Source organism: Sminthopsis crassicaudata, chromosome 4, assembly GCF_048593235.1.
Source record: "Sminthopsis crassicaudata isolate SCR6 chromosome 4, ASM4859323v1, whole genome shotgun sequence".
Classification (NCBI taxonomy): domain Eukaryota; kingdom Metazoa; phylum Chordata; class Mammalia; order Dasyuromorphia; family Dasyuridae; genus Sminthopsis; species Sminthopsis crassicaudata.
Genome location: NC_133620.1, coordinates 377,942,339 through 377,959,148, shown reverse-complemented (window position 1 = coordinate 377,959,148; position 16,810 = coordinate 377,942,339). Strand labels below are relative to the sequence as shown.

The 16,810-nt window shown below is 36.8% G+C and overlaps 1 protein-coding gene across 2 annotated transcripts in view; it reads left to right on the top strand.

The window, feature by feature from the left end:
- Positions 1-9,710, top strand: part of COPA (COPI coat complex subunit alpha) — a 38,010-nt gene extending 28,300 nt beyond the window's left edge. Inside the window, exons 20-33 of one of the 2 annotated variants that reach the window (XM_074262297.1) lie at positions 261-450; positions 549-644; positions 1,125-1,213; positions 1,387-1,510; positions 2,711-2,800; positions 2,970-3,079; positions 3,427-3,504; positions 6,374-6,442; positions 6,783-6,919; positions 7,157-7,343; positions 7,427-7,537; positions 7,943-8,104; positions 8,585-8,779; positions 9,002-9,710. In XM_074262297.1, coding sequence (XP_074118398.1) covers positions 261-450; positions 549-644; positions 1,125-1,213; positions 1,387-1,510; positions 2,711-2,800; positions 2,970-3,079; positions 3,427-3,504; positions 6,374-6,442; positions 6,783-6,919; positions 7,157-7,343; positions 7,427-7,537; positions 7,943-8,104; positions 8,585-8,779; positions 9,002-9,061 — 1,698 coding nt within the window. In that variant the 3' untranslated portion in view covers positions 9,062-9,710. Of the gene's footprint in view, positions 1-260; positions 451-548; positions 645-1,124; positions 1,214-1,386; positions 1,511-2,710; positions 2,801-2,969; positions 3,080-3,426; positions 3,505-6,373; positions 6,443-6,782; positions 6,920-7,156; positions 7,344-7,426; positions 7,538-7,942; positions 8,105-8,584; positions 8,784-9,001 lie in introns of both variants that reach the window. The other variant, XM_074262299.1, reaches the window with a different exon arrangement.
- Positions 9,711-16,810: the final 7,100 nt, after the last annotated feature.

Genomic DNA, 16,810 nt, shown 5'->3' with positions numbered 1-16,810 from the left:
AGTGGTCATCTAGCCTCTGGTTAAATGCCTCTAAGTAACAATCTGTTGGCTCTGGAGTCAGCCCATTCTATTTTCCCTAGCCCACTCCAAGTTGGGGAGCTAGACAGTGGCAAAGCTGGTGTGGTTCCCTAATTGGATCACAGATTATTTAGAAATATACAAAATAAAAGAAATTTTATTTGAAGTCTAAGACTTTGGAGTGAGAATGCCAGCAACAGCTCTTCTTAATCTCTCATTTATATGTCTTGGGATATCCTTAGATTGCTCTAGAAGCAGCCAAGGCTCTAGATGACAAGAATTGCTGGGAAAAGCTAGGAGAAGTAGCTCTTCTCCAGGGAAATCATCAGATTGTGGAGATGTGCTACCAACGTACCAAGAATTTTGATAAGCTTTCCTTCCTCTACCTCATCACTGGCAACCTTGAAAAACTTCGAAAGATGATGAAAATTGGTGAGGTCCCTAAAACCAGGAATGGAAAAAGAGGGGTCTATGGAGGAGGGAGGAAAGAAGGAGAGGACAACATGACCGGGGCTTCTTCTCTTGTGCAGCTGAGATTCGAAAAGACATGAGTGGCCATTACCAGAATGCCCTGTACCTGGGTGATGTTTCAGAACGTGTGCGGATCCTGAAGAATTGTGGGCAGAGTGAGTTTAAAATTCCTCTCAGGTCTTTTAGGCTCCTAAAAAGCTAGTGCCATGTGAAAGCACATCCCTTTCTTAAAATGGTAGACTAGCTCAGTTTAAAACCAGTTTCCTGGGATCAAGAATAATCTGTACATCATTCATACCATAATAATCTGTTCACCTGACACCCTCCCCCCCATCTCATATTAGTAGGTAAGTGGTGTCTTGGCAAGTCAGGAGGAAGAGGATGAGGTTGGTATACTAGAACAGCCAGAGGCTAAAATAGTAATTTAGCAATCAACTGGTAGAAAAGATAATTATTCTGTTTTTCTCTTGGAACTCTGAACTTTTCCACTCTGAATCTACCATACTTTATAATTCCTCCAAAAGGAGCTCTCATTTCTCAAGAAACCAGAAAAATAAAAAGTTCTTACAGGTAGCACATAAATGTCCAGACTAAAGAATAGAGATGTCTAGAATTGAGAGGTCTTTCCTCCACAGAATCCTTGGCCTACCTTACAGCTGCCACCCATGGTCTGGATGAAGAAGCAGAGAGCCTCAAGGAGACATTTGACCCAGAAAAGGAGACAGTAAGTCCCAGATTAGGCTCCCTTGAGCTGAATTGGGGGAAAGTCTGAGCTCCTTAAAGAGACTTTGGTCTATAAATCTTTGAAAGTTGAGGGTAACATTAATGATCAGAGTACACCTCAGACATTTTCCTCTTGTTTTTGTAACATTGTGAATATTCTTGATCACCCTTCAGATTCCAGACATTGACCCTAATGCCAGGCTGCTTCAGCCACCTGCACCCATCATGCCATTGGACACTAATTGGCCCCTACTAACTGTTTCCAAAGGCTTTTTTGAGGGTTCTATTGCCAGCAAGGGTAAGTATATACTATATCCACCAGTTGTCAGCTCTCTCTTACCACTTTGTGTTTGCTTAATGTTTGCTAATTGGTTATTTGGTAGTACTTAGTGGATATTGGCAGAAATCTATCCTTTTCTTTGGTTCCATCTGTATTTTTTCCTGAATATACCCTTATTGGCCACAAGCCTCTGAAGCTGCCTATACTGTGACCCTGCTTTAAAATACACCTTTATCTGCTTCACATTCTATTGTATGAATCTTTGAAACAGCAGTCATTACTTTTCCATCTTCTTTATTTAGTTGTTTAATCTATCAATCTTTCTGTTTTTTAAGAACTCAAAACCATGTATCCCTTAAAAACTATAACTTCCTAATCACTTCATCTTTATTTCCATTTTAATAAGAGGAATCTATAGGTAAATGTAAGCAAGATATATCCTTTCCTTGATTCTGTCTTCTATCTAGAAACAATAAGATCTGCTCCCAGGACATTGATTATAAAATACTTTGAGATTCTCCAGTAAAGAGTCTGAGAAAGAATTCCTTTTTTATCCCTTCAAGCCAAGTATACACCAAAAAACTAAACTCAAGCTTCCTTGAGAGTCTTTTTGCCACACTTTGGAAGGTTTTGTCTATGCTCGTGATATAGAAGTAAAGAAGAAAGCTCTATTTTCCATATCTGTGGGAACCTTACAGAAACTTAAGAAAGAAATGAAAATAGTGGAAAGGCTACATATGAGTTATAAAGGGGAAACGTAAAGAAATTAAGATTGAATTACTTGCAAGGAAAACTGAATAAAAGTAAAAGTTTGTGAAGAATAACTAATTTCTCTAATGGATCTAAATTGTATTAAGACAGATTTTTAGAGAGAAATGAAAGAATTAAGAAAGGGTCATCATCCTGAGGTTTTATCTGACACAAAGGCCAATTTTCGGGAGCACATAGATTCTGTCACAGCTTCTTTATTTATTATGAAAGTTGACCATAATTGCAACATTCAGCATAGTAACAGCTCCCAACTTTCAAAAGTTAATTACAAATATCAAAAGAGAAAAAACTGAACTTGGCGTGTTCCTTCTAAAGAGTTGCTGACATTAACTGTTTAAGAAAAGCCTTGGATTGAAAAGAATAAACAGGGTTAAGGAAGATCTGCTGAGAGATCACCACCTTCTGGTTGTGTCACCTGTGTGACCTCTCTCTTCTCTTTCCTTATAGGGAAAGGAGGTGCACTGGCTGCTGACATAGACATTGATACTGTTGGCACTGAAGGTTGGGGAGAGGATGCAGAGCTGCAGCTGGACGAAGGTGAGAGATTTGCGAAGGAAAAGAGTGGGGCTATTGATGGGAACCTACAGGGGCAACCTGAAGGTTTCCAGATTAATGGGGGCCAACTAAGTCTGTAGAGTTTAATTTTCTAAAGACTGTAGCTATACATCTATCCAAGGCTAACAAAAACTTGGGTTTTTCCTTACAGATGGATTCGTGGAAGCAGCAGATGGTTTTGGTGATGAAGCTCTTGCTAAGGGACAGGAAGAAGGAGGTGGCTGGGATGTTGAGGAAGACTTAGAGCTCCCACCTGAGCTAGTATGGAGAGTTCATTGCTATTTTTTTCCATTGAAGTTTTATAGAAACTGTGGCATAAGACTGAGTGAGAGCTCCCAAAGGTTGGAGATCTGAACAATCTGGTAGCTTCTATTTAGTTTTCTGCTACTCTTTCTTTGGAAGGAAAAAATGGTGTAGTTAAGAGCCCATATTAAGAAAATGCTGTCCTGTTTTTTTCCTGTGATTATTCTCCTTATTCTGTGACTATAGACAAATCTATTATTCATTTTACTGTGTGTGGGTGCTTGAAACAACAGTTCCCATGCTTTGAATTTCTCAGAGCAAATGAATAAGAAATCCCAAGAGAGTGAATTTCTCTTCCTCTCCAGGATGTTTCTCCTGGAGCAATTGGAGGTACTGAAGATGGATTCTTTGTGCCCCCCACTAAGGGAACAAGTCCTACTCAGGTAAGTAGAAGAAAAGAACAGGCATTTATTAGTAATACCTGATATATATATAGATATATATATATATATATATATATCAGGCACTGTACTAAAAGAGAGATGCTATTGTTATTCCCATTTTACAATTGAAGAAACTGAGACAGAGGTTAAGAAACTTGCTCCAGATCACATAGCTAGAGGCCAAATTTGAACTCAGTTCTGATTGCAGATCCAGTACTATATTGTACCATCTAGTTGTCTATAAGGAGATGTAACTTGTACAATGCCTGGTACATAGTAGGTGCTTAATGTTTATTGAATTGAATTGATAATATAATAATAAGGTGTTAATATCCAGGGTTAAGAAGTAGACAGTAAAAGAATATTAGCTACTTTTGGTAGGTTCAAGTCACCTAGCTCAAATAAACTATACCCTCAGGACCTCAGAGTATTGGAGATGTGATTGGTGAGTAATTGTCAGTACTGTCTGAAAGGGTATGAACTGGAGAAGTGCTGTAAGGATAGGGGAAAAATGTTCTGGTTTTCAAATAAGAGGAGAACAGTGCTTAACTTTTAGTCTGAGATGGGAGGATAGTTAACACTTTTGCAGAAAGAAAAAGTGACCACAAAGAGCCAATATAATTTAACCAAAAATATGTCATAACAGAATTAATAAAGTTAGTAAACTGATCCTTAGGAGAATGCTGTAGCAACAAATTACCTAGATCTTAGCAAAACGTTTAATAAAGTAATGCATGCTTGTGAAATACATGGAAAAATATGGGCTAAGCAATAGTAAAATTAAGTGGCTCAAATTCTGTAGTGGACACTCAGCTGGTTCAAGAAAGATTTAGGAGTTTTAGTGGATTACAACATTAACAAGAATTAGCATTGTGTTATGTGAGGAATGTTGCAGTCTAGGGTTGCAATGAGGACTTAATAATTAGGAATAAGTTGTACTCATACTTAGGCCACAACTGGAATATTGTCTTCAGTTTTAAGCATCACATTTTTTTTTTTTTTACTTAATAATTTTTTATTATATATATATTTTTTATAATATTATCCCTTGTATTCATTTTTCCAAATTATCCCCCCTCCCTCTACTCCCTCCCCCCGATGCCAGGCAATCCCATACATTTTACATGTGTTACAATATAGTCTAGATATAATACATGTGTGTGAATATCATTTTCTTGTTGCACAATAAACATTAGATTCCGAAGGTACATGCAACCTGGGCAGACAGATATTAGTGCTAACAATTTACATTCACTTCCCAGTGTTTCTTCTCTGGGTGTAGCTACCTCTGTCCATCATTGATCAACTGGAAGTGAGTTGGTTTTTCTTTATGTTGAAGATTTCCACTTCCATCAGAATACATCCTCATACAGTATTGTTGTTGAAGTGTACAGTGATCTTCTGGTTCTGCTCATTTCACTCAGCATCAGTTGATTTAAGTCTCTCCAGGCCTCTCTGTATTCCTCCTGCTGGTCATTTCTTACAGAGCAATAATATTCCATAACCTTCAAATACCATAATTTACCCAACCATTCTCCAACTGATGGACATCCATTCATCTTCCAGTTTCTAGCTACTACAAAAAGAGCTGCCACAAACATTTTGGCACATATATGTCTCTTTCCGCTCTTTAGTATTTCTTTGGGATATAATCCCAGTAGTAGCGCTGCTGGGTCAAAGGGTATGCACAGTTTGATAACTTTTTGGGCATAATTCCAGATTGCTCTCCAGAATGGCTGGATTCTTTCGCAACTCCACCAGCAATGTATCAGTGTCCCAGTTTCCCCACATCCCCTCCAACATTCATCACTATTTGTTCCTGTCATCTTAGCCAATCTGACAGGTGTGTAGTGGTATCTCAGAGTTGTCTTAATTTGCATTTCTCTGATCAATAGTGATTTGGAACACTCTTTCATGTGAGTGGATATAGTTTCAATTTCTTCCTCTGAGAATTGTCTGTTCATATCCTTTGACCATTTATCAATTGGAGAATGGTTTGGTTTCTTATAAATTAGGGTCAGTTCTCTATATATTTTGGAAATGAGACCTTTGTCAGAACCTTTGTTTTTAAAAATATTTTCCCAATTTGTTACTTCCCTTCTAATCTTGTTTGCATTAGTATTATTTGTACAGAAACTTTTTAGTTTGAGCATCATATTTTTAAATGGACACTTAAAAACCAGATAGTGTCCACAAGAGGGCAACCAAAAAAGTGAATACATGACACATGAAATTAGTTGAAGGAACTATTAATGTTTAGTCTGGAGGAGAGAAGTTCTGGAAAGTGGGGCATGATAACATTCTTCAAGTATTAGGATTTTGTTACTTGGAGAAGGAATTGGATTTGTTCTACTTGGCTTTAAAAAGCAGAATTTAAACACACTGTTGAAATTGCAAAGAAGCAAATTGGGGGTTATAGTAAAAATCATCAAAAATATAAAAAATAAAAGGGACTTCACTGGAAATTTTCAAGTAAAAACTGGATTACTACTTGTAGGGGGATGTATAAGGTATTCTATTCTTTTCCAGATAGTCACTGGAAGTCCCTTCTATCTCGTATACATCTATAATTCTGACTTTGACCTTTAAGTTCTGCCTTCTTCCTGACCTAGCTAATAGGTAATTGGTGACAAAAAAGTTTAGTAAAACTTAAAGGGGAATGAGATGGGAGAAGGGTGTATGTTTTTTGCCCCCATAGGATCATAGAATTCTGTATTTAGAGCCATAAGGGATCTTAGAAGTTATGACTTGTTCAGAGTCTCACAGCTAGTAAGCATTTGTGGCAGCGTTTCAATTCAGATCTTCCTGACTTGAAAGGCCAGTACTCTACTTACTACCTAGTTGCTAAAACATTTCTTTACCCCATCAGATCTGGTGCAATAATTCCCAGCTGCCAGTTGACCACATCTTAGCAGGTTCCTTTGAGACAGCTATGCGGGTAAGTCTTCTCACTGCAGCCTCTAGCTTATCTCATCCAGAACCTCCAAAGGAGTTCAGGTTATCCATCTTAATCCTGTAAAAGTTGCTCTCTTTTTTCCCTTAAGTACACATACCTCTGCCCATCCCATCCCTTCCCTCTTCTTTCCCATCATCTCTCTAGCTCGACCTTCAGCTTAATAGTTTCTTTCAGTTCTCCTTCCTTCTTCCTACCCTTTTGCTGCCTCCAAGTTCCATGTCAGTGAATTAAGTAGAATTTCAAGTGCACTTTGCATACCATGAACTGTATGGATATAGCCCAGTTTACAAAATTTTCACATGTTTTTGTCTTCTCCCTACAGCTCCTTCATGACCAGGTTGGGGTAACGCAATTTGGCCCCTATAAGCAATTGTTTCTCCAGACATATGCCCGAGGCCGGACCACATACCAGGCTCTGCCCTGCCTCCCTACCATGTATGGTTACCCAAACCGCAATTGGTAAGGGCCTAAAACAATAGATTGTTTAAATAACAGGATTTCAGCTTTAAGCCTCACAAGTTGGCTAGTGACAAAGCCAGGTTTGACCTAAAATCAATGTTTGAAAGTAAAAGGCTGGTATTTAGACTATTCACTCTCCTTGACATTGTTCTTCCCAGCTGCCAGGCCACCTACCAGGTGGGTGTTGACTTTTAACTTGCTTCTACTATCTCCTTTCTTCATCATCCTCTTTTCCAGGAAGGATGCAGGGCTAAAGAATGGTGTTCCAGCTGTGGGACTGAAACTTAATGATCTGATCCAACGACTGCAACTGTGCTATCAACTCACTACAGCGGGCAAGTTTGAGGAAGCAGTGGAGAAATTCCGTTCTATCCTGCTTAGCGTGCCACTTCTTGTAGTAGACAATAAGCAAGAAATTGCTGAGGTAAGAAGTTGTGTGACTTCTTGGCCCTCTTCATACCATCTCTACTGGGCCCTGAACCTGCCATTTCTGACCCCTTTGCCCAGGCCCAGCAGCTCATTGCCATCTGCCGTGAGTACATTGTGGGCTTGTCAATGGAAATCGAGAGGAAGAAGTTGCCTAAGGAGAGCCTAGAACAGCAGAAGCGCATCTGCGAGGTGAGCAGTATATGCCTGTTCTCCAGTCCTGGGGTCTTTATGGGATCTATTCTCACCAAAGCTTGAAATGGGGCTCCATCCATCTTCACATCATTTTTAATCCAGGGTCAGTAGGAAATGAGCTGGGACAGAACCTAGGCTTAAGCTCAAAACAAAGTCTATACTTTAAGTCCTGTCTCCCACTCTTACAGCTCCCCATATCATAGAGCTGGAGATCCTTTTATTTTGTAATAAGGTCACAAGATTTTTATTTCTGGAATTCTTTCTGTTTAGTCTTGCTTCTGTTGACAAACTTAGATCACAACCTCACACTAAGCTACTAATTTTTGCAGCACCAACATGACATGGGGATATTCAACTTCCCAGGTCTTGATCATTAATTGTGTTCTCCTTTCTCCCCACCAGATGGCAGCTTACTTCACCCATTCCAATCTGCAGCCTGTGCATATGATCCTGGTGCTTCGCACAGCCCTTAATCTCTTCTTTAAACTCAAAAACTTCAAGACTGCTGCTACCTTTGCACGGCGCCTATTAGAGCTAGGGCCCAAGCCTGAGGTGTCCCAGCAGGTATCCAGTACTTTCTTTAAAAATAATAGGGGAAAGCAGGGTTAGTCAGGTATATTCAGAAGGAGATATCATAAAATCTCTACCCCAACAAAACTATGGGTCAAAAAGTTCCATTATCTGAGTTGAATTCAGGAAGAACAAGTATTCCTTCTTACACCATGGAATTGTCCCTTGATAAACTTGGGGATATAAATTCTTTAGAATGGCAGCATCACATAGTATATAGAAAGCCAGCCTCAGAGTCAGAATAACTGGGTTCAGATCTTTTCTATGATGCATATTGGCTACGTAATCCTGGGAAAATGATTTAATTTTTCAGTGCCCACCATAACAGTCATAATTCTGGGCCATTTATAATAATATTCAAATGGCTAGAGGCTTTATTCACAGTAACTACAAAAAAGAGGCGAAAAACAGCTAGGAGATGGTAGAAGGATCACCTGTGCACCATCAATTACCCTCTCTAAAACATCCCTTTAGACTCGAAAGATCCTGTCAGCCTGTGAGAAGAACCCCACAGATGCCTACCAGCTCAATTATGACATGCACAACCCTTTTGATATCTGTGCTGCATCCTACCGACCTATTTACCGTGGCAAGCCAGTGGAAAAGTGTCCTCTCAGTGGGGCTTGCTATTGCCCTGAGTTTCAAGGCCAGATCTGCCGTGTCACCACAGTAAGTATCGTTTAAGGGGATTCCTCAAAGTCAGAGGTTTTTCTGTACTTTATTGCTCCATGCTGATTAGTAAAGGATTTTAAAGCCATCACCCTTGCTAAGTAAAGTGGAAAAATATGTTCTTGGGCTCCTCAGTCCCACATAAATACCTCTTTCAATTTCAGATGCTTCAGATTTCTCTCTTACTCACAAGCTTTTTTTCCCCTTCAATATCTTCCATAGGTAACAGAAATTGGCAAAGATGTGATTGGTCTAAGAATCAGCCCTCTGCAGTTCCGCTGAGACTGTGCTGGGTAGGAATGAAGTAAAGAACCATTTTGATATTGGTAGTTCTTCCCAGAGAAAATCCTACATGCTTTTATCTGCCCTATATCCTCATTTCTTATTTTCTGTACTGTAAGTTTCTTACTCCCATTCCTTTTCTTCCTTGCTGTAGCCAGTTAAGATGTTTATGGCTTAATATCTATTACTCTATAATCCTTAGTTTTTTTCATGGTTACTTAAATTTGAGTCAGAGTTGGCCTTTCCAAATAAAGCCTCCTCACTCCTTCCCTAAGTCTCTCAGGAAGAGAATGAAAATTCCGTGGAGCAAAGAACCAACCAACAGCCCTGTTCCTCCCTTTCCTGTCCCCCCACAAGAAAAATATTCTGGAATTTGCTCTTGTCAATTATCATCCGCATCTGACCCTCAACCACCACATAGAACTGACAGGATTTATTAGGATTTACTTAGACTATGGAACTGAATCCCATGTCTTTGTTTCATAGAAAGATAGATGTTCTTTCTTCACCAGTGGACCGACTTCTGTTCTGAAAGAGATCTGATTCTCAAAGTAGAAACACATTTTTATATTGATTTATCCTTTGTCAGTCACTGCTCCTGTTCTTGAGTTTTGTTTCTTACATTTAATAAATTGGATTTACTACTTGAGTTAGATTGGTTTGTACCATGTTTCTCCTGATTCATCCTTATATTCCTTAATTCTCCCTAGTTAATATTCCATTAATATTTGTTAATTTTTACTGTGTTATCTTAGAAAGTTGCCTGGAGTAACTTCCCCTGATTGTACCCAGCTGTGCCTCTTAAAAAATATTTATGGAGAAAAAGCAGTTAAGTAAAACTAATCAACATATCAAATGAGTCCTGCAAAAGTTGTCCTGTTTTTTTTAAAAAATTATTATTTATTGTTCTGTTCCTGTAACACAATGTGTTTAGCCATTTCCCAAATGATGTGTCTATTTTGTTTCCTACATTTTCTTGATTTCAAGGCTAGCACTTTATCCATTATAGTCCAGAGCTTCTTAAACTTTTTCCACTCGCTACCCCTTTTCACCCTAGAAATTTTTATGTGACCCCAGATATATATCTCTGCTGCATCCTACTGGCCTGTTTACGGAACCCTTCTCAGATTGTTAATTGAGAATTCTCAAAACTTAAATTCAGGGAAGATGGCAAGAATAGGTCACAAAATTTCAGGCTCTCCAAATTTCTCCAACAGAAGAGACAAAACATCACCTCAAAGTGAAAGTAGAGCAGCAGAAATAAAAAGGGTAAAGCAATTGTTCTAAAATAACTGGCAAGGATCTCAGGAAAGACTCTACTTTCAGGTTGACTCCATCTCCAAGTACACTCACCTGAATCAAAAAATAACAAACCCTGGGGGGATAGCTGGTTCGGGAAAAAATCTTGGCCTTTGGAACTTTCATCTTTGGATTGTGACTGGGAGTTAGACTGCTGAGTAAGAGAATATTGAAGAAAGACCTACTCCTGTTCCAGACCCAACTATGTAGAACAGACGTGTCCCTAAGGGTGCTGAAAATGGAGTGAGGACCCTACTGGCTGTAGGCACTTGCTGGAGAGCAGAAATTTGTGATCATCTGAGGGAGAGATCACAGAGACTTAGAGCATTTTCCTGACTGCATGGGGGAAAGAGGTAAGGTGGGAATAAAGGGGCTAGCCAAGATAAAGAGAAGTACTTGAGGTTAGGCTCTCTACAAAGCCCAGAAAATAACAACAGCAAGAAAGACTGAAGCCTGGGACATCATACCTCTATAGTAGAGCTGCTTACAATAATAAAGTGCTAAAAATTAAACAAAAATAGAAATGAGTAAGCAAAGAAGAAAACCCAACCATAGGTTATGGGGATAGATCTGGGTTCATATTCAGAGGAAAATAGAGAAGTTTTAAAAAAAAAAAAAAACACTTCTAACTCAAAGAAAGAAACAGAAAATGGTCACAAACTCAAAGAACGCAAAAACTTCAAAAATTCATAAAAAATCAAGAGAGACTGAAGAAAGGGAGGGGGGGGGATAAGAGCAATTCAATAAAATTATTTTTAAAAGTCATCCAACTGAAGAAAAATTGAAAAACTTAAGAAACTTAACTCCTTGAAAACTAAAATTGGGTAAGAAAAAACTAACAACACACAACAAATGACAAAAATCAAAAGAATGAAAAAAATAAAGAATGCAAATCTTATTTAAAAAAAACAACTGATCTGGGGACAGCTAGATGACACAATGAATACAACACTGGCCCTGAGTTCAAATATGACCTTAAACACTTAATACTAGTTGTGTTATCCTGGGCAAGTCACAGAAAAACCACTTATCTGAAGAACAGCTCAGAGACAATATAAAAATTGTTGGGCTACCTAAGAGTTATGACCAAAAAAAGTGGATGCAATGTTGCAAGAAATTATTAAGGAAAATTGCCCTTAAATTTTAAAACAAGGGTAAAGTCAAAATAGAAAAAAATCTGCTTTCCCATCTAAAAGAGATCACCAAAAGGAAACTTACTGAGATACAGCCAAGTTTCAAAGCTTCCAGGTTAAAAAGAAAATATTACAAGCAACAAGAAAAAAAAAAAAATACTGGAACTATATTTAGTATCATACAAGAATTAGCAGCTTCTATGTTAAAAGACCATAGGTCTTGGAACACAATATTTTCAAAAGCAAAAGATGGGTTTCAAACAAAAATAACATACCCTGCAAGCTGAATATAATCCTGAACAAAAACAAAAAATATTCAATGAACGGAATGGAAAAATTCAACATATAAGATTTAGGAGAAACATGAGGTAAACATTAAAGATATAAGGAACTTGATAAGGTCAGGTTGTTTTCTACTTAAATGTGAAAATGTTATCAGTTCTCTTTAAGATCCATCATCTAAAAAATAAGTTTAAGCTAAACTGAGTATGATGGGTTGATTGTCAAAAGTAAAACTGAATAAAGAGAGCAAAAAGCAATTATACAAATGAGGTAGGAAAGGAAGAACTGATATAGGGTAGGAAGAAAGGCTGGCAGTGCTAGTATCTTATTTTCATCTGAGACTATACCTCTAGAAGAATTTGAAAATCTTTAAATTTATAAAGAAATAAGAGGGTAAGGAGATATGGGAGGAACTTTCAGAACTGTATGAATTAAGAATTGGGAGGGTGAGGAAAGAGGGTAAGGGAAGCACTCTTAGGGTAATAGATTAGGGAATAGGAGGGCTAGATAGTGGTTAGAAGTAAATAGATGAGTGAGGAGGAATATAAGGATAAATAGAAAAAATAGGATGGAGGGAAACTAAATAATTATAACTGATATATAAATGGAGTGAATTTATCCATAAAATGGAAATGGATAGCAGAATAAGATTATAAAATCAGAACCCAGCAATATGTTGTTTACAAGAAACAATTAGAAATGAGATACACAGTTAAAATAAAGGACTGGAATAGAATTTATACTTTAACTGATATTTAAAAAAAAAAGGCAGGGCTAAGCAATTGTGATCTCAGACAAAAAAGCTAAAATAGATTAAAGAGGGAGACTACACTATGTATCAGTAATAGTCAATATTGTTTTAGAAATGCTAGCAATAGCAAAAAAAGACATTGAAGGAATCAGAATGAGAAATGAGTAATAAAATTTCTTATAGATGATATGTGATGATATATTTGCAAAATCCTAAAAATTAATTGAGCCAATAATTTTAGCAAAGTAGTAGGATGTAAAATAAATTCACATAAATCATCAGCATTATATATCACTAACAAAAACCTGCAAAAAAGAGAAAGCAAGAAATAGACTACTTAAAATAACTGAAAGCAATATAAAATGCCTAAGAAGATATTGCCCCCCCCAAATAAAAAACAGATCCAAGAGCTATTTGAACATAACAATATAACATTTTATACAAATAATAAAGTCAGATTTAGATAATTGGAGAAATATTGTTTAAGGATAGGCAAAGCCAATCTAATAAAAATGACTTTTACCTAACCTATTTATTTGATGCCACTCAAATTAACTAAAAAAACTAAAACATTTTTATTGAATTAAAAAAAAAAACAATTCATTTGGAGAACAAAAGATCAAAAATTTCAAAAGAACTAATGGGAAAAAAATGTTAAGGAAGGAGGGTCAGCCATATTAGATCTCAAACTATATTAAAAGGCAATAGATATCAAAGACAGAAATAGAAAGGTAGGTCAGTGGGACAAAGGACGCATGCAATACATAGTAGCAAAGGATTATAGTAGTCTTGTGTTTAATAATGTAAAGATTTAAGTTTTAGGGATAAGAATTCATTATTTGGTAAAAATTGTTGGGAAAACTGGAAAGCAGTTGGGCAGAAATTGAATTTAAACTGCCAAGATAAAGTCAAAATGAATACATGACCTAGATATGAAGGGAGATATAAAAAATGAGAAGAAATGTGATCTATCAGACTCATAGAGAACAATTTTTGAATAAATGTGATACTGAGCATTGTGAAATATAAAATGATTAATTTTCAGCCATATTAAAAAGGGTTTGTACAAATAAAACTATACTGTAGCCAAGAGTAAAAGGAAAGCAGAAAATTGGGGGAAAAAATGTTCATAGAGAGTAATTTCCATAGACATACCAAAGCTATAATCAGGATTATATAAGACCTGGTGGCTCAGATAAAAGTTCATCTCAGATATAGAAAGAACGTTGTCAAATTTATACAAGTTATTCCCTAATTGATAAATGGTCAAAGGGTATAAACAGGCAGTTTTCATTGAAGAAGTCAAACTACTGCATAGTCATATGAAAACATGTTCTAAATCATTATTGATTAGAAAAACAAATCAAAATAACATTTAGATATCATTTTATACCTACCAGATCGACTAACATGACAGATGTTTTTCAATTGGGGATTGACAGTCAGTTGTATGGATGATTGTGATAGAATACTACTGTGCTATAAGAAATGATACGCTGGTTGATTTTAGAAAAACATGGAAAGATTTACATGAAAAAAAAAAGTTAAGTGAGCAGTGAAGTGGTATAATATTAAGAGAATACCAAGTTTTGTTTTTTTTTTGTGGGAAAATATAATGGTTCGAGAAATGAAAAGATCATGTCAAGCATTTATCATGGGTCACAAAGATTTGTCATTTATTACATGAAACAGCTCAAGGGCTCAATCAAATATGATTAAGCAAAATAGAATCAGATAATTAAGCAATATTCTTCCACTTTGGGGGACTTTTAGTCTCAGGAAAGAGGAAGAGCAAGGGCAAGAAATGGGGAGTATAGGGAGGAATCAGGAAGGAATTGGGGAGGACCTAGGGAGAAGCCAGGGAGGGATCAAGGAGGCACCAGATAGCATCTATGGGACTCACCAGGCCCCAGGTTTGTCTAAAAATATACTAATCAAGATAGTCTCAGAATTTGGCCTATCTCTATGTAACAATAAAAACAGGATGGATGGATTAGCATTACTGACAATGGAGACAGGATAAGCTGATTAGAATTCTAGCTTCCATATCAAGCAGTAAATATATTTCAGCTTGAGTTCAGGTGTCACATGTAGTATTCTAGTCTCTGGAAACATCTCTTGTACATTCTAGAATGAAACTATTCTCAAGGCAGCTCTAAAGGGAACTCCTAATACATCTACATCTCTGGATCCAAGTCACTTGAAGAAATTTCTAGGTAATAATGCTAAAATGTGTCAGTAACAAGACTCAACACAATTTAGTACAACTTCCTACATTTCTAGTTCATGTAGTAAAAAACTTAAATCTTAACAATAGAGCTATAAAAGTTCAACTAATTAGAAACCCATAACCCACCTGATACTGAGCAATGTATACAGTAACATAATTATTGTCTTAAGAACAACTATGAATAACTGATTCATCTTGAATATCACAAATATCCAAATCAGTTACAAAGGACCCATGAGGGAAGATGCTATCTGCCTCCCGAAAAAAGAACTAATAGAAGTATATATAGTATGGTTTTTAAATACACATATATACACACATATACATATATGTATGTATTTGTATGTATGTATACATTTATTTTTAATTATAGCTTTCTGTAGGGAAAGGAAGTACACAGTAGAAAAAAGAAAACTTGGAAGCACAGAAGAGCTGGGTGACTTTGAAAACAATATGTACTACTTTTACATAGTTTTTAAAAAGTAAACAGTCTAAAATGGAAAGTCATGGTTTTATATTAAATTTGCCCTATTCTGCTGTGTAGAAGAATGAGGTTGGTGACTTTGCACTTGCTAATACTAAACTACCTTAATTTAAATTCACTTGGAAGTCAAAACATTACCTTCTTCATGTCATTGGTCCTCTTTGAGAGTAAAGGATAAACAATAGTAGTAGTTAATTGTCCCACTGGGGACCCACCTGGCCAGTTCTAATTAGACAATACCCTCCTTCTCCCTCCCTCCTTTCTCTCCTCCTTCCCAGCTCCCTTCCCTCTCTCCCTCCCTCCCTCCCTCCCTCCCTTCCCCTTTCCCTCTCTCCCTTCCTCTTTCCCTCTCTCCCTTCCTTCCTTCCTTTCTTTCCTTCCTGCCTGCCTGCCTTCCCCTTTCTTTCCTTCTTCCTTGATCTCCCCCATTTTGTCAATTTGGTGAATTATACACTTACATGTAGGGTACTCTTAAAATAGAGCTTTGGAAAAACCAGTGGTAAGGTCCACTGGAATTCAAATGGAACTACTGGGGTATGCCTTAAACCCTAATCATACTATCTATGGCTGACTAATAAATTCCAGCCCAAGCCTAATTAATCATTGTTTGGGTTGTGATGGCTCAAAGTGTTTCTCTTCTGGCCAGAAACTGTAAAGATTTTCCACTCCCAAATTGACTTTTTTTTTTTTTTTTTGAGTAGGTAAAAGAGACCTTTTGCTTTGTTTCTTACCTGCCTTAATCACTGAATGGATGTAGTCTCAGAATAACACACCCGGAAAAGACCTTAGCTTGAAAAAGCCAAATCTCTCTCCCACTGCGTCTAGAGCCATCTCCACTTATCCTGAACTGTGTCTTGCCACTGGAGCCACATAGCTCTGGAAAAGAGAATGAGACTTGTGATTTTGCATTATTCAGAGTCACTCAAATCCAATTCACTTGCAAGTCATGACATCGTCCTGATGCCATTGGTCCTTTTTGAGTATTATTTTTTCCTCTTTTTGTATTAACAAAACTAATTAAGCTTATGTTTTCCAGTTTAAGAACCCCTGACTTAAATAGGTAGTATCATTTTTATTATATTGGCAAGAGAAATGAATATCATTCTAATTATGTGTTATTTTGTTAAAGGAACTTTTTATAAATTATATATCTGTCATTCTTGAATATACCTTATAATACTGATGCCCAGATATATTAAGTATTTTATTATTTTAAATTACACTTATATTTTTATTACTTCCTCCTGAATTTTGTTATTAGCATATAGAAATTCTGTTGATATTTGTGGATTTATTTTGTATCTGCCTATTCTTCTACAGGCATTATCTCAATAAGTTTTGTTGCTGATTTTCTGGAATTTCCTAAGTAAAGCCCTCGGTCATCAGAAAATAAGGATAATTTTGTCCTCCCTATCTTTGTTTCCTTATTAATATTTAAAAAAGAGAAAATTAGCATCTACATACATGCAAATCTCTATATGTCATCTCTAAAAAATCTTTATGAGACTTGTCTGTACAAGAATTGAAGATGTCCTCATTGAGAGTTTTTTTACATATGGCATCCAATGAT